Source organism: Barbus barbus (assembly GCF_936440315.1).
Source record: "Barbus barbus genome assembly, chromosome: 12".
Taxonomy (NCBI): domain Eukaryota; kingdom Metazoa; phylum Chordata; class Actinopteri; order Cypriniformes; family Cyprinidae; genus Barbus; species Barbus barbus.
Window position 1 is genome coordinate 16,358,423 of NC_136740.1, and position 18,503 is coordinate 16,376,925.

General features: G+C 36.2%; 2 protein-coding genes across 2 annotated transcripts; one reads left to right on the forward strand and one right to left on the reverse strand.

Moving 5' to 3' along the window:
- Positions 1-2,965: 2,965 nt before the first annotated feature.
- Positions 2,966-3,394, reverse strand: LOC306878542 (protein FAM237A-like; the record flags this gene model as incomplete). Its single annotated transcript, XM_079430978.1, has 1 exon — positions 2,966-3,394. The coding sequence occupies one exon, from the start codon at positions 3,392-3,394 to the stop codon at positions 2,966-2,968; it is 429 nt and encodes a 142-aa protein (XP_079287104.1).
- A 1,023-nt stretch (positions 3,395-4,417) lies between these two features.
- Positions 4,418-16,781, forward strand: gtpbp10 (GTP-binding protein 10 (putative)). Its single transcript, XM_079430806.1, has 10 exons — positions 4,418-4,585; positions 7,491-7,684; positions 8,992-9,083; positions 9,304-9,448; positions 9,766-9,839; positions 12,996-13,048; positions 13,275-13,382; positions 13,463-13,540; positions 14,176-14,299; positions 15,274-16,781. Exons 1-10 carry the CDS (start codon positions 4,553-4,555, stop codon positions 15,513-15,515), a joined length of 1,143 nt encoding a protein of 380 aa, XP_079286932.1. The 5' UTR covers positions 4,418-4,552; the 3' UTR covers positions 15,516-16,781.
- The last annotated feature ends 1,722 nt before the right edge of the window (positions 16,782-18,503 follow it).

The window sequence follows — 18,503 nt, forward strand, 5'->3', positions numbered from 1 at the left end:
CAAGACAGTTCAGTCGAGTGATGGTTCAGAAACGTAGGGTAGAGGGTAGACAGAGTATATTTGAGACGTGTACAGTTGAAACACCTTAAATAACTTGAACCCCGAGCCGTGATTTTTGCTCTACACATGTGTTTTAGTGTTCTAAATCCCATGGCACTTCTCGTAAAGAGTAGGGGTGTAACCCCGGTGTCCTGGCCAAATTCCCTCTACTGGCCTTTGTCTATCATGGCCTCCTAATAATCCCCATCCACTTGATCGGCTCTCTCTCTCTCTCCTCTCCACCTGTAGCTGGTGTGTGGTGAGCGCACTGGCGCCGTTGTCCTGTGGCTGCCGTCGCATCATCCAAGTGGATGCTGCACACTGGTGGTGGTTGAGGAGAGGACCCCCCCCCCCCCCCCCCCCCCCCCACGATTGTAAAGCGCTTTGGGTGTACAGCAATACACAATAAATGCGCTATATAAATGCATCATTCATTCATCATTCATTCATTCATTCTCTTTGATCGTGGGAAATTTGAAATGTGTGCGTCTTTCCACTCCGAACATATTGGCAAAAGTTTTTTTGTTTTGTTTTTTCCAAGGTGAGATTTCATTTCACTTCCACAATGAATAGGTTATTATTATTTTATGATTGTTAAACTTAACTTGTTTGATTGTTAAATATATAATTGCAAACATAACTCTGTGCTCTAAAAATAGACATATTTTATGACATTGTGCCATGCAAGGTCTTTTCATAATCTAGAGAAACGCGCGAGCATGTCAGTGGGGGTTGAGACACAACTGTACCGGTTTGGTCTCCTATTGCTTCACATGCGGTTTAGTTGCAGTGTTATGATAATAAACTAAAGTCACATTTACACATATGCTACGCAAATTCTGTTAAAAAATTAGATTTGTGATATTTCAACTATCTATTATTAATGGACATATTTTCTAACATAAATGTTAAAAGGATTACACAGCATGGGTGGTAAAATGGGTACAGTTGAGACACCCTTTATAGGTTGCTATGCATTGTATTATATAGTAACAGTTCAGTCATAGAAAATAAAATGCATACAGAGGGTGAGTTTTTGTACCAAATGTCCCCACAAGTATAGTAATACCAGTAAATTCACTTATGGGAATATTTTTTAGGTCCCCATGATGAAACAAGCTTATAAGTCATACAGAATGATTGAAAATGTAAAAATGCAGAAAGTTTCGAGTGATGCATAGGTTTAGGGGTGGGGTTATAGAATATACAGGTATGTATATTGTTATTTTTACTGTTATGTTTACATTTGTACTGTTTCCATATATTTTTGTAGTGTTAAATATTTGTTCCTGTTTTGATTAACTGAATCTGAATTAAATAAAGCAAATAAATATATTTATTTTTAAACTGTAATTATTTAAAACTGTAATTTTGTAATTTATTTGCTATAAATGGTTAGCCATCTTCAGAGCATTTCAGGAAAAATATTCAGCAAACATATTCAGGAAAAATATATTATGATTAACAAATCAGTCCAGTCTCCCCAGCTGTAAATATTATTGGCTGTCTTGTGTTGCTTATAATAAATTGACATGTTGATTTCACATAAGTAGTCTTTCAGAATGCTGTCAGTTACATGTAGATGCATACTGTCCACATTAGTGAGTGCTTATGGGGTGTCGCTTTGGGATGGGTGAGGGAGGAAAAATCACAGTATGCTCACTACAAAAAACTAGACCACCACTGGATTTAATATCATGTTAGTTGCAGTCTGTTTGATATGGAATTAGTTTGCATGTATGTAGATTGTGTGTGTGAATTTTTATCTTTTTAGTTGTGTGTCATTTATTAGGCCTAGTTGTTATTTTTTTTGAAAGGTCTATACTGTTATGTTTTTAGTTTTTTTTCTCAGTTTTAGACTTAGTTTAAGTTAAGAAGTGCCTTGACAGCTGAAACTAAATTTAATTATTTTATTTCAGTTTATATTTTTATGGTTTTAGCTTTAGTTTACTGTAATAACCCTGACACCTTCAGACTGAACATACTGATGTACTAAATATGATGGTGGAATCATGGAATAACATCATCTTTCATTATGTCACTGCACATTACTTTACTGACAGTAATGAATTATTGTGCCATACTGTACATCAAAGAAATGGGTACAAATTAATTAGCAAAGAGAAATTATGTCACAGAAATCACTAAAATGAATCAAGAGAGAATCATGAGTGTGAGAAAATGTTAGTACACCCACCTTCACTGATCTGAGATTCTGAACAAGTTCAACACAATACATCAGAGCTTTGTGTTAAATTTGGCACTGTAGATATTTAACATGGTAGTTGTTGACTGTAATTGGATAGCTGGTACCTTAATTGGATGTTGATTTGCAGAATTGTGATTGATTGTGATTATTGTCTGGGGCTGTTGTGGCACTGCAGGGACCTGCCAGAATGATGGTGTTATATGACTCACTGAACTCAAGGTTCATTTTGACTATTGTGTTGCCCCAAGTGTATGTACATTTTATTCTAATAACGAATACATTGTATGTCCTTTAAATTATTAGGCCTATTATTATACAGTTCCCATAGCACATAGCTGAAAATGATCACCTAATGGTTATTTTAGGTGATATTGATTATTTATATATTTATGATATTTATTATCACCTAATCGTTATTTTTCCACTATATGCACAATGTAACAGTGCATGGTCTTTATTATTATTATTTTTTTTTAGAAATTACATTTGTAAGGTGTGAGACAAGTTGAAAATGCATAGCCAACACATTATTAAAAATATATATGTTCTAATAAGCCTACATATTGGTTGGCATGTATTATGACAGCGTTGAAACACAATGAGCGACATTATTTGTACAAGATAATTTAGCTGCAGTTTGATAGACGAAAGTCACAAAGAAATACATTCTATCTCTATATTTGACAGACATGAAAATTTAAACACGCAATAAAGTATCTAGATCTTCATCCCTTCTGAATGAGAAGTCAACACTTTGATGGTTTCTTGCCTGGACGCACTGGCCCTTCTGCCCAGTCCGTGCGCGCGTGCCAGCACACAGTCCACATACCTCTCCCAAAAGACCTGCGCCAGCTCCATGAACATGTCTTGATGTTTGGGTTGATTAGACCCGCTCAAGTATGTCATAAAGTCCCAGCGTCCAGCTACTGTTTCGGCAACGCGCAATTTACGCGCTTGTACTACTGCCAGAAAGGAAGCGTCCCAGCATTCGCGGTTTATCTCACCCAGCTGACCGGGAGCCTTGCCGCCCCCTGTGCCCTCGGTGTTGAGTATCTCGAGATTGGGTATGGTGTACGATGATGCGGAGGCCAGCATCAGCAGACACACTAACAGAAGGCGCCACCACTGGCCGTCAAACAGTCCCATTAATCGTCCCATTGGAACCTTTGGAATCAACAGTGAAATATATACAGTATATATATAAAGTAAATAAACAGTGTGTAAACTTAGGTAGCCTAATCCAGAGTGTCTTCAGTCTTTACATTTATATAGTTAGGCTACTAACCATAAATAAAATGGCACGTAAAACAATAGTCATTTGGTAAAGCAACAAACCGTTTGTCTCCTACCAGAGCAAGTGAACTGGTTTCATGTAAAATAGTCTAGTTTACTTACAATGTTTAGTTCGGTCTTTTCTGTCCCGTAGATCCTTTTCTGTTCATACCTTTGAGTTGAATAATTGGCTTTGAGCGAGTGTTTTACGACTTACAGAGATTTTAAAGCGCTGCGCGCCCACGTTTCAAGCGTCATGCTGCTTGTAGCACATTCCACTTACACTAAAAACCACCTGACATGAAGAACATAATTGAATTACAATCTGAGGAACACAAGTACTTAGAGCTCATGATTAGCCTACTGTTAGCCTATTTATTTATTTATTATTATTATATTATTTTTTTGACAGCTATAGGCAAAACCTAAATAATCTCACTTAAGAAATTAGATATAACCTAATAGGCTAAATGTAGGCTTATTTCATTATATTTTTGATGCAGATTTTTTTAGTTGTTAGAAATCTAAAAAATAAATAAATAAATAAATAGCACAAGTAAAAAAATATAGTAATAAAATAAGAAATACAAATAATTATACTTCATAACAAATCGTTTTGTAATGTATTTTTTTTATTCAGTTACATTGTTAATTCACATTGCAGATCATTCAGTCCCCTTTGTGTACATTGTTTACAAAAATACAAATATTTTTTTTTTATTTATGACAAGGGATTGATTAAAACCTGGCAGTAGAATTCATGTGCGCAGATAAATGTGAGCAAGCTCCCTCATAGAGATCATATTATACGATTTTTGAACATTACGGGGTTCTTATGCTGACAGAGAGAGGCGGGAACACGTCTAATGGACAGAACTTTCAGCCAATCACAGCACACACTGGTATGTTTCCGGAAGCGCACACGTGTTTGGTCCTTCACTTGAACGATGCAGAGTCAGTTACGTTGTAACTAAAAAACAGACCGATTTAAAGCCACTTTATTACAATCTCTGCCTTGGGAGTTATTTCGGGATGGTCTGGACAAGCAGAGTTTGTCTCCGGAAGGTTGGTAACGTTGGCAAGTTTATCGAATGACATTTAACGTTAACTAACGTTAGTTAGCAGTAGCCCGACCTTCACATGCTCTCAGTTTGAATGTGTCATTAACAGATCGTGTAGCAAATTACTGTGTATCTAATTACTGTTACAAACATGACGCTACACTCTAAACACCTTTATCACGTGTTAAGCATATAGCTGTTTAGTAGAAATCAAGCTGACATGTGACAGTGCCAAATAATTAACGTTATCCATAACTCGGTTTTAATATTTCCACGAATTAATAATAAATGTATTTTCCATAGGCTCATCTCACTGTAGGTCAGCAGTTGTAGGATGACGTGAATAAGTAGCCTAGGTAATTTTCCTGATGTGTTTCTGCTGTGATCTTGACGTTTGTTAACCCCAGAGGGCCCAGACAAACCAATAATGAAATTGAGTATGCTACAAAGTGCGTCATGTTGACGAGGGGGATTGGGAATTCTTCTTTTCTCTTTAATTTAATAATCCGTCAGTGGTGGTCTTTCCTTGCGTTTTAGGTCGTCAAATGGAATTTCCTGCTCGCTCAAGAGTCAGTTCAAAGGTCATTATTTATGCTGTTTGGGGTTCATTTAGGTTGGATTTGTTAAAATTCTTAATAAATCCACTCGTGTGAAGTATGGGAAATTAGTGGTTTGTCTACACCACAAACGAAAACGTGACTGGACACTGTTTTAGAGCAGTGGTTTTCAGTCCTAGTCCCGAGGACCCACAGTTCAAAATAAAAGTATCCTTGCTCATTCCTCACCTCTTTGAAGTGTATTTGAAGAATTGATATGTTTAATAATACTTATTAATTAGATAAAATTAAGCAAATACTATTAGATTGCATTGTTTGCAGTGCTTCATGGGATGCCCAGTCTATATGCACATACAGTCGTGGTCAGAATTATTGGCACCCTTGGTAAATTTGATCAAAGAAGGCTGTGAAAATTAATCTGCATTGTTAATATTTTTGATCTTTTATTTAAAAAAAAAAAAATCACAAAAATCTAACCTTTCATTGGAGAATAAGAATTTAAAATGGGAGGAAATATCATTATGAAATAAATGTTTTTCTCTAATACACATAATTAACGGAACCCTTTTCAATACTTTTTGAAACCTCCATTTGCCAGTTTAACATCTCTAAATTTTCTCCTATAATGCCTGATGAGGTTAGAGAACACCTGACAAGAGATCAGAGACCATTCCTTCATCCAGAACCACTCCAGACCCTTTAGATTCTCAGCTCCATGTTGGTGCTTCTTCTCTTCAGTTCACCCACTCATTTTCTACAGGGTTCAGGTCAGAGGACTGGAATGGCCATAGCAGAAGCTTGATTTTGTGCTCAGTGACCCATTTTTGTGTTGTTTTTGAGGTTTGTGTTTGGATTATTGTACGGTTGGAAGATCCAAACACGGCCCATTATAAGATTTCTAACAGAGTCATTCACTTTTTGATTTTTTATCTGTTGGTATTTGATAGAATCCATGATGCCATGTGTCTGAACAAGATGTCCAGGACCTCCAGCAGAAATATAGGCCCACAACATCAAAAATACAGCAGTATTATACAGCATTGTACACATGGGGTACTTTTTTTATCCCTGTGTTCACCAAACCCATCTCGAGTGTTTGCTGCTAAAAAGCTATTTTTTTTTAGTTTCATCTGACCATAGAAGCCAGTCCCATTTGAAGTTCCAGTCGTGTTTGATAACTGAATATGCTGGAGTTTGTTTTTGGATGAGCTAGGAGAATTTTTCTTGAAACCCTCCCAAACAACATGTGATGTAGGTGCTGTTTGACTATCTTTCTTAAAGATTTTCTGACCCCGAAACTCAACCTTTCTATACAATTCTCCAGCTGTGGTCCTTGGAGAATCTTTAGCCACTCAAACTCTCCTCCTCAGCATGCATTAGGACGATATAGACACACGTCCTCTTCCAGGCAGTTTCGTAACATTTTCTGTTGATTAGAAATTCTTAATTATTGCCTGATGGTGGAAATGGGAATTTTCACTGCTCTAGCTCTTTTCTTAAAGCCACTTCACTAATTTGTGAAGCTCAATTATCTTTTGCTGCACATCAGAAATATATTCTTTGGTTTTTCTCATTGTGAATGATGATTAAGGGAATTTGGACTTTGTTTTCCCTCCTATTTATATTTCTGTGAAACAGGAAGCCATGGCTGGATAATTTTGTGTTCATAATCCACCTGGAGTGCTCAAAATTGTGAATATGAATGGGAGTATACTTCAGAGATATTTTACTCATAAGAATTTCTAGGGGTATCAATAATTGTGTCCAACGTGTGTTTGAGAAAAAGATTTATTTTATAATGAGATTTTCCCCCATTTTCAATTGTTTTAGTTCAATGAAAGGTGAGATTATTATTTATTTTTTTAATAAAAGATCAAAAGGATTAATAATGCAGGTCTATTTTCAGAGGTGCCTTTGATCATATTTACCAAGGGTGCCAATGATTCTGACCACGACTGTATAGGGTAAGATGGGGGAAGATGCCTCCCTTAAAGGGATAGTTCACCCAAAAATGAAAATTGTGTCATTAATTAATCACCCTCATGTCGTTCCTTCGACCTCCTTCATTCATCTTCTGATATTTTTGATGAAACCCGAGAGTTTTCTGACCTTGCATAGACAGCAACGCATCTAGCTTTCCCCAGGAGCTATAGTGAATATGCAGGGACAGGTAAATCTCAAATCTTTTATGCCATAATAATAGACACAGACCACAGCAGTCTCTGCAGAAAATTTGTACTGACATCAGTTTTATTTGTCTTCATACTTGACAGTTTCCGTGCATTCAGAAGTGAAATATGAACAGTTTCACAAACATAACGTCCTACTAACTTTATCTTTCTTTTATTTCAGTTTGGCAACTTTGTGGATAATATACGGCTTTATGTGAGGGGTGGAAGTGGAGGAATGGGTTTGCCCCGTTTAGGGGGACATGGGGGAAGTGGTGGAGACGTTTTGGTGGTGGCCAAAAAAGACATTACACTGAAGCAAATCAAGGACAAGCACCCTAACAAACGATTCACTGCAGGTGTTGGTTCAAACAGCAGGTGAGTCCTTTTTTTTTAATAAAGAGAATACTGTGTGAGTGAAATGGCAATTGTCAGTAATACATATGGAAGGCAATAATAGGAATATCCTCTATCAGCAAAATAGCATTTAATTTTTTTCTTTTCAGTCTATTATTGTGTGATTATTGTCTATAAGATCATTAAAATTGATATTTATTTTTGATATTTGACGTTAAATTTGTTTTTATTTTGTATTTAGTTGACTTTGAAACATGTCACAGGGGCCTATTAAATTTTTGCCGTAACAGATTGTGCGATCTCTTCTATAGATTGTTTGTGTCGGAGTTAGAACTCTGAAACATATATGTTGTACGTGTCATTCTTTTGCCTGGTGAATCTGATGTGAGGAGCTCTATATTTTTCTGATATTTTGAAAGCTTACTTGCTCAATGCAGAGAGTATGATGCATTCCCGAATCTTTTATATAGTTGCTAACTTGCTATCAAATAGTCTTTCAATTTATCAAGAGATATTTAATATCTCCAAGATTCTTTTTTATATAACAAAACAGCACAGGTGACCCCAAATGTCAAGTTCCAGAATGTAGTCTATAAGACCCATTTACTGTTTTCCAAATCTTTAAGAGTCATACAAGGGGGGTTTTATGAGGAGCAGATTGCAATGTAAGACGTTATTCATTGAACATCTTGACTTCCACCTGTTCAAATTTTGACAAGATGGAAGAATTACATTGTTTGCATGCTGCCAGAAGAACAACTGTGCACAACGTCATTGATTTGCATGTGTATCATTTCAGGTTTAAATGTGCAAAAAGTGTGAATGATTTGAGAGAATGTGCACACGTCAAATGCGAGGAATTAGTTAAATGATTATTTTTGGACTATCAGAAAAGTGCATAAAAATTATTCTTATTTTTAAAATGATGACCAATTCATTTTTTGATGAACAAATATCACAAATAATTGCTTTGTTATTAGGGTTGCAAAAGTGGAACATTTCCAATAAATTTTGGAAACATTCCAGAAATTTTGTAAACTTTCCAGGATTTTTGGGAAATCTTAATCTTCCAAGGATTTTTGGAAAGTTTCCTGAAATTTTCCACCCCTTTGCAACCCTATTTGTTATACAACATAATGTAAAAATGTCAGTTATGTCACTTAGTAAGTGGTGAATGTGCTTTCCTGTCATATCTTTTCTACTCACGCTTTTCTTCGGAAATACACATAATGTTTAATTGTTTTGAGGAATACTGAGTCTGGTTTGTTTTGTGCTAATTTTGTAGTGTAGAAGACTGTAAGTAAAGCATTGTGTGATGATTTTTTCAGTATTCATGCTCTGAGAGGGGCTAAAGGAGAGGACGCCCAGGTCTTTGCACCTGTTGGGATCAGTGTTACAACGGACGATGGGAGAATCTTAGGTAATTTCATTTACACACCTCTATGACATCTAGATCTGCTAGGTGTTCCTGTCACATCTCTCACATCACTTTTATGCCTTTATTTGACATGCTTTTCTACACATATTCTCTCACCTTTCCACTGTTATATCACAAATGCCATTTTGTGATGTTTTTTCTCTTTCATATTGTACTCCGTATGTCTTATCTAATGGTCATTTTATTTTTATTTTATTTTTAGGTGAGTTGAACTCTGAAGGAGACAGACTTTTGGTGGCCAAAGGGGGTCATGGTGGCGCTCTTCACTCCGGTTTCTTACCCAGTAAAGGTCAAACCAAACAGATAAGGCTGGACCTTAAACTTATCGCAGATCTTGGACTTGTAGGGTGAGTGTCGACACAGAATATAGACTGGGAAAGTATTGCTCTCAAAAAAAAGGGCGTAAAATTACAAAGTAAAGCACATGAGCTAAAGTGATGTTGGAACAATGCACAAAATAATGTATAAACAAAATTAAAATACATAATGCATAAGCTATATTTGGTATGTAAAAATACATTTATTATTATTATTCTGATGTTTTTTCAGAAGTAAAATGTCATAATTGTGACCTTTCTCATTTAATTTTTTTCTCTGTCCAGTAAAGTGTATTTTGCACATATGAAATATTTTAATTAATTAGGGCTTGTATTTTTTTTGACAGGTTTCCCAATGCAGGAAAATCCTCATTACTGACTGCCTTGTCTCACGCTAAACCAAAGATTGCCAACTACCCCTGTGAGAATTGATAAAAAATATTTATCTATATATGAAGAGTTTATTTGCAAAAACGGATAACTCTTGTTTTTTTTTTTGTTTTTTTCAAACATCCTGTTTTTTTTATTATGTTATCATGTTTATATATATATATATATATATATATATATATATATATAAAAATAATGCTTTTTTGAGATGCGCCTCATCTGAAATGTAGGCGAGAGTAGGCGGCTGCAGTGAGGGGAGGAGTGAAATAAGAGCAGTCAAGATGGACAGTTCTGAGCTCTCGAAGTGTAACAAATACTACGAGATCAAAAAAGGCGGATATCGCCTTATTCACACTCATGCGCTGTGTTGCTGATAAACATGATATAACTTCCGTTCTGTTGCTTTAGGCTATATGAAATTAAATAAGACACTCAAAGTGCTTGTTATTTAATTCCATAAGAAAGGTGTATTTATTATCCATTTTTACTTTAATACAAACATGTATTTTAGATTTTTATAGAAATATGACAATAGTCACATCTCTCACACAGATCGCACTGTCATAGTGTTTGGGAATATTCATGCATAATTTAAATACATAATCACATGAAATCAGATTTAAAAATAAATTTTAGAGGAGAACGCAACATCACGGTTGTCTGAACCAATGAGCATTAAGCTGTGTTGACAAAAAGTTGATTTATTTCAGTAATACCATTCAAAAAGTTAAACTTGTATATTAGATTCATTCATTTCACACAGACTGATATATTTCAAATGTTTATTTCCTTTAAGTTTGATGATTATAACTGACAACTAATGAAAGTCCCAAATTCAGTATCTCAGAAAATTAGAATATTGTGAAAATGTTCAATATTGAAGACACCTGGTGCCACACTCTAATCAGCTAATTAACACCTGCAAAAGCCTTTAAATGGTCTCTCAGTCTAGTTCTGTGGGCTACACAATCATGGGGAAGACTGCTGACTTGACAGTTGTCCAAAAGATGACCACTGACACCTTGCACAAGGAGGGCAAGACACAAAAGGTCATTGCTAAAGAGGCTGGCTGTTCACAGAGCTCTGTGTCCAAGCACATTAATAGAGAGGTGAAGGGAAGGACAAGATGTGGTAGAAAAAAGTGTACAAGCAATAGGGATAACCTCACCCTGGAGAGGATTGTGAAAAAAAACCCATTCAAAAATGTGGGGGAGATTCACAAAGAGTGGACTGCAGCTGGAGTCAGTGCTTCAAGAACCACCACACAGACGTATGCAAGACATGGGTTTCAGCTGTCGCATTCCTTGTGTCAAGCCACTCTTGAACAAGAGACGGCGTCAGAAGCGTCTTGCCTGGACTGCTGCTGAGTGGTCCAAAGTTATGTTCTCTGATGAAAGTAAATTTTGCATTTCCTTTGGAAATCAAGGTCTCAGAGTCTGGAGGAAGAGCGGAGAGGCACATAATCCACGTTGCTTGAGGTCCAGTGTAAAGTTTCCACAGTCATTGATGGTTTGGGGTGCCATGTCATCTGCTGGTGTTGGTCCATTGTGTTTTCTGAGGTTGCAAGGTCAACGCAGCTGTCTATCAGGAAGTTTTAGAGCACTTCATGCTTCCTGCTGCTGACCAACTTTATGGAGATGCAGATTTAATTTTCCAACAGGACTTGGCACCTGCACACACTGCCAAAGCTACCAGTACCTGGTTTAAGGACCATGGTATCCCTGTTCTTGATTGGCCAGCAAACTCGCCTGACCTTAACCCTATAGAAAACCTATAGGGTATTGTGAAGAGGAAGATGCAATACGCCAGACCCAACAATTCAGAAGAGCTGAAGGCCACTATCAGAGCAACATGGGCTCTCATAACACCTGAGCAGTGCCACAGACTGATCGACTCCATGCCACGCCGCATTGCTGCAGTAATCCAGGCCAAAGGAGCCCCAACTAAATATTGAGTGCTGTACATGCTCATACTTTTCATGTTCATACTTTTCAGTTGGCCAACATTTATAAAAATATTTTTTTTTTGCATTGGTCTTAATTGATATTCAAATTTTCTGAGATACTGAGTTTGGGACTTTCATTAGTTGTCAGTTATAATCATCAAAATTAAAGGAAATAAACATTTGAAATATATCAGTCTGTGTGTAATGAATGAATCTAATATACAAGTTTCACTTTTTGAATGGTATTACTGAAATCAACTTTTTCATGATATTCTAATTTTATGACCAGCACCTGTATATATATATAGCAATAAATATTGTATTGTGGACTTCATATCGCAATAATATTGTATCGTGAGATTTTGATATTGGTACATCGCTACAGTGCTGTGCAAAAGTAATAGATCACTAGTATTTTCACTAGCTAAAAAAATGGTAGTTATTTCTGTCTTTTGCTGTAGTGTGTCAGTAGGAAATATCAGTTTACATTTCCAAACATTCATTTTGCCATAAATTGTAATAATCCAGTGAGAGTTTTGTTTGCAAAGGAGTCTGACAACAGCCAGTGCTCCACACAGAGATCTGATCTGGAATGACATGAAGAAACAGAACAAACTGAGACAGACTAAGCATAAACAGACTGTGCTTCAAGAGACCCACATTCAAAGCTACAGTACCGTTAAAAGTTTTAGGCTCTTGTGTAATAATGCTGTAAAATGAGGATAAATAAATAATTGTATTTATCAATTAGCTTCTGTTAACTAAATTAAAAAAAAATTTGTGTGACCATCCTTTGCATTTAAAGCATATTTTGCCCTTGGTGCACTTGCGCATAGTTTTTCAGCTTTGCAGGGAATTTTCTTGAAGCATCTTGGAGACGTTGCCACAGTTCTTCTGGATTTAGTCTGTCTCAGTTTGTTCTGTTTCTTCCAGACAGACTGGATGATGATCAGGTCAGATCAGATCAGATCTCTGTGTGGAGCACTGGCTGTTGTCAGACTCCTTGTGCAAACAAAAATCTCACTGGATTATTACAATTAATGGCAAAATGAATGTTTGGAAATGTAAACCGATATTTCCTACTGACACACTACAGCAAAAGATAGAAATAACTGACTTTAAACCATTTTTTTTAGCTGGTGAAAATACTAGAGGCCTGAGAATTTTGCACAGTACTGTATATGTATATACAAATGCCACTTTTACAGTTATCCGTTATATTCCTTTATTTTCCCTCTGCAGTTACAACCTTAAGACCTGAAATTGGAAAGGTTATGTATGATGACCACAAGCAGGTAGGATGACAAGCTCTTCAAATTGTGATTTAAAAAAAAAAAGCACTTAGCACTTAACAAGCTTGGTTTTGACCCTCTCCCATAAAATAGTCTGAGAATTAAGCCAAAACTTACAATATACAGTTTTATACAATATGTACATACAACATACATTTTAGATGAACAGACCTTCAGCAAATATGATTTTATATTATATGGTGTGTCATCATAATGTTTTTCTCTGGAGGTTTCGGTAGCAGACTTACCAGGACTCATTGAAGGTGCTCACGTGAATAAAGGCATGGGACACAAGTTTCTCAAGCATTTGGAGAGAACCAAACAGCTCATGTTTGTGGTACTACATTTTGTCTTTTATGTGGACTTGAATGTTAGTGACTGAGAGTTGAATAGTAATCTCATGTTCTGATGTTTCAGGTCGACATCTTTGGGTTTCAGCTGGCTAGTAACACTTCGTTTAGGTCTGCATTTGAAACCGTGCTGCTTTTAACCAAGGTAATACTATACTCTACTGTTTAAAAGTTTGAGTTTAGCAAGAATGGCAAGAATGCATTAAATTGTTCGAAAATGACAGTAAAGACATTTATAATATTACAAAATATTTCAAATAAATGCCATTCTTTTAAAATTTCTATTCATCAAATAATCCTGGAAAAAAATGTCACAGTTCTAACAAAAAATACTAAGCAACTGTTTTTAACATTGAAAATAGTAAGAAATGTTCCTTGAGCACCAAATCAGCATATTAGAATGATTTCTGAAGAACTGTAATTTCTGAAGCATCATGTGACAATAAAGACTGGAGTAATGGCTGCTAAAATTTCTGCTCTACCATCACAGGAAGAAATTACATTTTTACATATAATAAAATAGAAAAGTTATTTTTAATTGTAATAATATTTTACAATATTTGTTTTTGCTGTATTTTTTGATAAAATAAACAAAGCGTTAGTGAGCATAAGAGTTTTCTTTCAAAAACGTAAACAATTTTCTGACTCCAAATACATGAACACACATATACCATGACACGTGAGCTCTATGCAAAAAATACAAAAACCAAAAAACACTACTGCTTTTCTGCATATACGATTGGGATGCATAAAATTCTCTTGACTTTCTCTGTTAATCAGGAACTGGAGTTATATAAGGAGGAACTGTTAGGCAAGCCGGCAATCCTGGTCATAAATAAGATGGACCTCCCCGGGGCTCAGGGTCATCTCCGAGAACTGGAAGCTCACTTGGAGAGCCAGGAAGGTAGGTTTTATTAGAAGCGAACAGGAAATTTAGGGGCTGTTTATTATATAGGCCATTTAAGCATATCAGTCATAAATTGCCTTTAGACTTTGTTTTGTGTTATTTTAGGTTAGGGATGTAGCGATTACCGGTTTGACGATAAATCATGATAAAATTCCCCACGGTTAGTATTACCGTTTCATATTTTAATTATCATTAAAACCGTATTCGATTACCACGATCTGAACAACTCACGATAAATAAATACTGTCCAGCATAAAGCAGAGTGTAACAGTGTCACGAGCGCATAGCAGCAGAGTAGTTTCATTCTGGGTGAAAACAGGGCGGAAAAGCTGGGAGGTTTTAAAAGAGTGTAAACACATTTTAACAATACCGTGATAATACTGACAACCGTGATAATTTTGGTCACTATAATCGTGATGAGAAATTTTCATACCGTTACATCCCTATTTTAGGTATATAGTGTGTGCGTTAGAGAAAATTAATATCATGACAGTAGATGCTTTTATCAATCGAGTGGTTGTATTATTGTTGTTACAATACCAATGGGGAAGTCGTGGCCTAATGGTTAGAGAGTCTGACTCGTAATCCAAAGGTTGCGGGTTCGAGTCCCGGGCCGGCAGGGATTGTAGGTGGGGGGAGTGAATGTCCAGCGCTCTCTCCACCCTCAATACCACGACTGAGGTGCCCTTGAGCAAGGCACCGAACCCCCAACTGCTTAACTGATATCCATCACATATGCAGAATGATAACAGTTCAACATATTCCAATTGTATTTAAAAAGCAGTCTGGGAGCAGTTTATTACATGTGTTAAAAGGGCCATGTTTTAAACAAATATGTGTACTGTAATTTTCCCCAAGGGGAAGGTCAGTGCAGGCCTAATGTGATTGTTTCATTGCATTGATCTTAATGGCTGTGTATGTGCAGATTTCCTCAGTTGATAACTCTTTTAAGTGATGCTGTGCTTTCCTAGAATCAAGCCGTCTTTTTCCTGATGATGTCATCCCTAAAAGCCTAATACATTTCACACACATCGTCCCAGTCTCTGCCACAACTGGCCTTGGTCTGCCCTTGCTCAAGTCCCTCATCCGCCAATCACTTGAGGAGCAGGACGTCATAGAAACTGAGGGTCAGCGCAGTGAGAGGCTACTCAAGTTGAGGAGGGAGATTCCCAATTCATCCATACCTAGCTGGGGGTTTTCTCAACCAACCTGAGATCCCACATAAAGGTTTGGGTATGGCAGCCCCTAAATGATCGTCAGAGATACTATTGAACATTTGCCGACATGTGAAACACGCAGTATGGAGTTAAAGCGCATTCAACAGAACACAAACAGCACATATTTTGCTTGATAAATCAGTCTGTATTTTATAGACTAGTATCTGTGCCTGATATGTGTTTAAATGTTGCATTCTATCACCACAATGCTGACCTTTGTGTCTGGGTTAGCTTTCATATAATGCATTGCTTGAAGTTGTTTTAGCTGCTCTCCCAGTCTGATCATGCTGGTCTAGATTGCTGGTATTAAATGCGTTTTGGGAACTTGTCAACTGGCCCACCAGCTATACCATGTGAACAGGCTGGGAGCCAAGAATAAAAACTGGTCATTACAACAAAATAATTGGTTTCCCAACAAAGTAAGATGGCTAAAAATGCTCTCTATGAAAATTATTATTTCTATAAAAAGTGACCTCCTGGAGTTTTAGCCAGTACTTGTTCTTATTCAGATAGTCTCCCTGTTCAACGGTCCCTTTTTCAACAGTTTGTAAAAGAATCGGAGCTCTACTGCCATCTGCTGATTTTTCATGCTGTTGTTTGTGATGTAGGGGTTTTATACCTGCATTGATTGTTTAATGTTAGATTAGTCTGTACCAGAGTAAAACCAAGTAAAACACTTGCAATAAAGTCAAGAATTATAAGTTCAAATAATTTTTTTTCGTCTATCATAAATGTTCATTTCCTTTTTTTCACCTGCAGACAAGTGACAGCTCCACCATCTGCCACCAAAACCTTGCAGGTGATTTGTAGGCCAAAGCAGGGCACGTAGGCTCCTTTTCATGATAATCTCGAACAGTGGGCTGTTTGGGTTGCAGATGCTTTGATCTTTATAAAAGTTGTAATATGCATTGTTAGATACTTTCAACACTTAGAAAAGCCAACAATATGGATCCTGTCATTATCAGATTTTTTCAGAAGACAAGTTTTATTTGGTATCCAAAACCATTTAAAACCCCAAACTAGTTAGAACGGCATTTTATCCAATTAATAATGAGTTAATTAATTATTATTCTTTGTTTTGTATCAGCCAAGAGATTGGCAGAGAAAGCAGATGATGAAGTGATGGTAAGAATGATCAGGTTTTACTGAATAATCTTAGTTCCGTCTGTGTCAGTGCTCAACTGGACTTCACCTGACAACATGCAATGGAAAATTACCGCTTTACAGCATCATCATGTGACATTAAAAAACTTGAAATGGAGACTTTTCCTTATCTCTCACAAAGACAAATATTCCTTAAAACCACATAGTCATAACATCATAAGATAAGATAACCACAAAATCAGAAGATTAATCTAGAATAGCTAGCATTACAACGGCACAGACAATGAAAATAAAAATCAATAAATGGTTAAATGATATATGATAAATGATTATAAATGAATAACAAAAACATAAAAAAGACATGTGGTTGCTCTCAATACAATAAGAACACACACAGATTGCTACAATTTAAATCCTTAGATCTTTTAGCATTTTCTCCACATTCAAATTCATCTGAACATGTTAATAATTTTGTTTAGTGACATTAAGTTGCAAATTGGTTTGCGATTCTTACAAGACTGGGTTAATTCTTGTGGGTGCATAGACAGATTTAAAATTTTGCAGTAACTTAAAACCAATAATGTTTATGCAGTGATTGCAGTATTTCAAATATTTAACTTGATCTATTCAGAAAATGTGAGAACCATATCAAACAATAGAGTTTATCACGGAAATCAGTAGGCTAAAATTAACATTTTGATTGCTACATTACAGATAAACTACAGATGTATTCTGTGGAAGCATCTCATCAAATTAAAATGAAAGTTTAACAATATCATGGACCAGAAGGCTGAAGATAGGTGCAGTTGCTTTTATATTGAATTCATGTAGTCAGACATCGAGTTGGGAAAATTTCAGGATTAATTTACCAGCAAATGGAAGCAAACCACCAATAGGATCAGAGAGGAAGTACTGGAGGTGCAAAATATGCCCAGACAATCACTAAAAAAAGAAAAACATGCATAGAAATATAAATATTGTCTGCTGCACTAGAATATATTAATTGAATCTCATATATTTTGATACTGCATGGTTCTGAATGTGAAATGCTATTGTACATTATAAAACAGCTAGTTGTGGCCCTGCGTTCTGATCAGTCAACACTCATAGCAGATCGTTATTTTTGCTGCATAGCAACCTCCTGTAATGTTATAGATAAATCTTCTAGCAGAGGGATGCCAGTTATTGAAAGTGCCTTATATGATAACATTGCAATTAATCTTTTAATAAGCAGGGCATTTTTGTTTGCATTTTGTTTAATTTCACTTGAATGAATAGGTAACTTAGGACCGAGACGCTGGAGCTCCAGCACCCTTCTGACAGTGGGGACAAACCTGAAAGGATCTGTCCCGTCCTATAAATTACATCTCATAGTAAGAATGTTGGCCTATAAGAATGGCAGTATACAACTTAATACAATAATGTTTGAAATAAAGTTTCTGTCCTTAATATACAGCAACTGTAAATTATAATGTACAATCATTTATAATATACAGTCATGGCCAAAAATATCGGCACCCTTGCAATTCTGTCAGAAAATGCAACACTTCTCTCAGAAAATTGTTCCAGTTGCAAATATTTTGGTATTCATATGCTTATTGTTTTTGTTTGCACTGCAACAACACACACTAAAAAAAAACAAAAAAACGCAGAACACAGTTTCACACAGAACTCAAAAATGGACTGGGCAAAATGATTGGCACCTTGTCAAAATTGTAAGAGATAACTGCTTTTCAAGCATGTGGTGCTCCTGTAATTTGTATTTAGACACACCTGTGGCAAGTAACAGGTGTGGGCAATATAGTAATCACATTTGCAACCAGTTAAAATAGAGAAAAGTTTACTCAACCTTTGTGTTGTGTGTCACACTGAGCATGGAG

What these genes read in the sequence shown, in the direction of transcription:
- gtpbp10 (XM_079430806.1), top strand. Translation starts at nt 4,553, where the DNA reads ATGGTCTGGACAAGCAGAGTTTGTCTCCGGAAG. An exon ending in GCAGAGTTTGTCTCCGGAAG is followed by an intron (nt 4,586 to 7,490) that starts GTTGGTAACGTT and finishes CTTTTATTTCAG; the next exon opens with TTTGGCAACTTTGTGGATAA. An exon ending in TCACTTGGAGAGCCAGGAAG is followed by an intron (nt 14,300 to 15,273) that starts GTAGGTTTTATT and finishes GTGCTTTCCTAG; the next exon opens with AATCAAGCCGTCTTTTTCCT.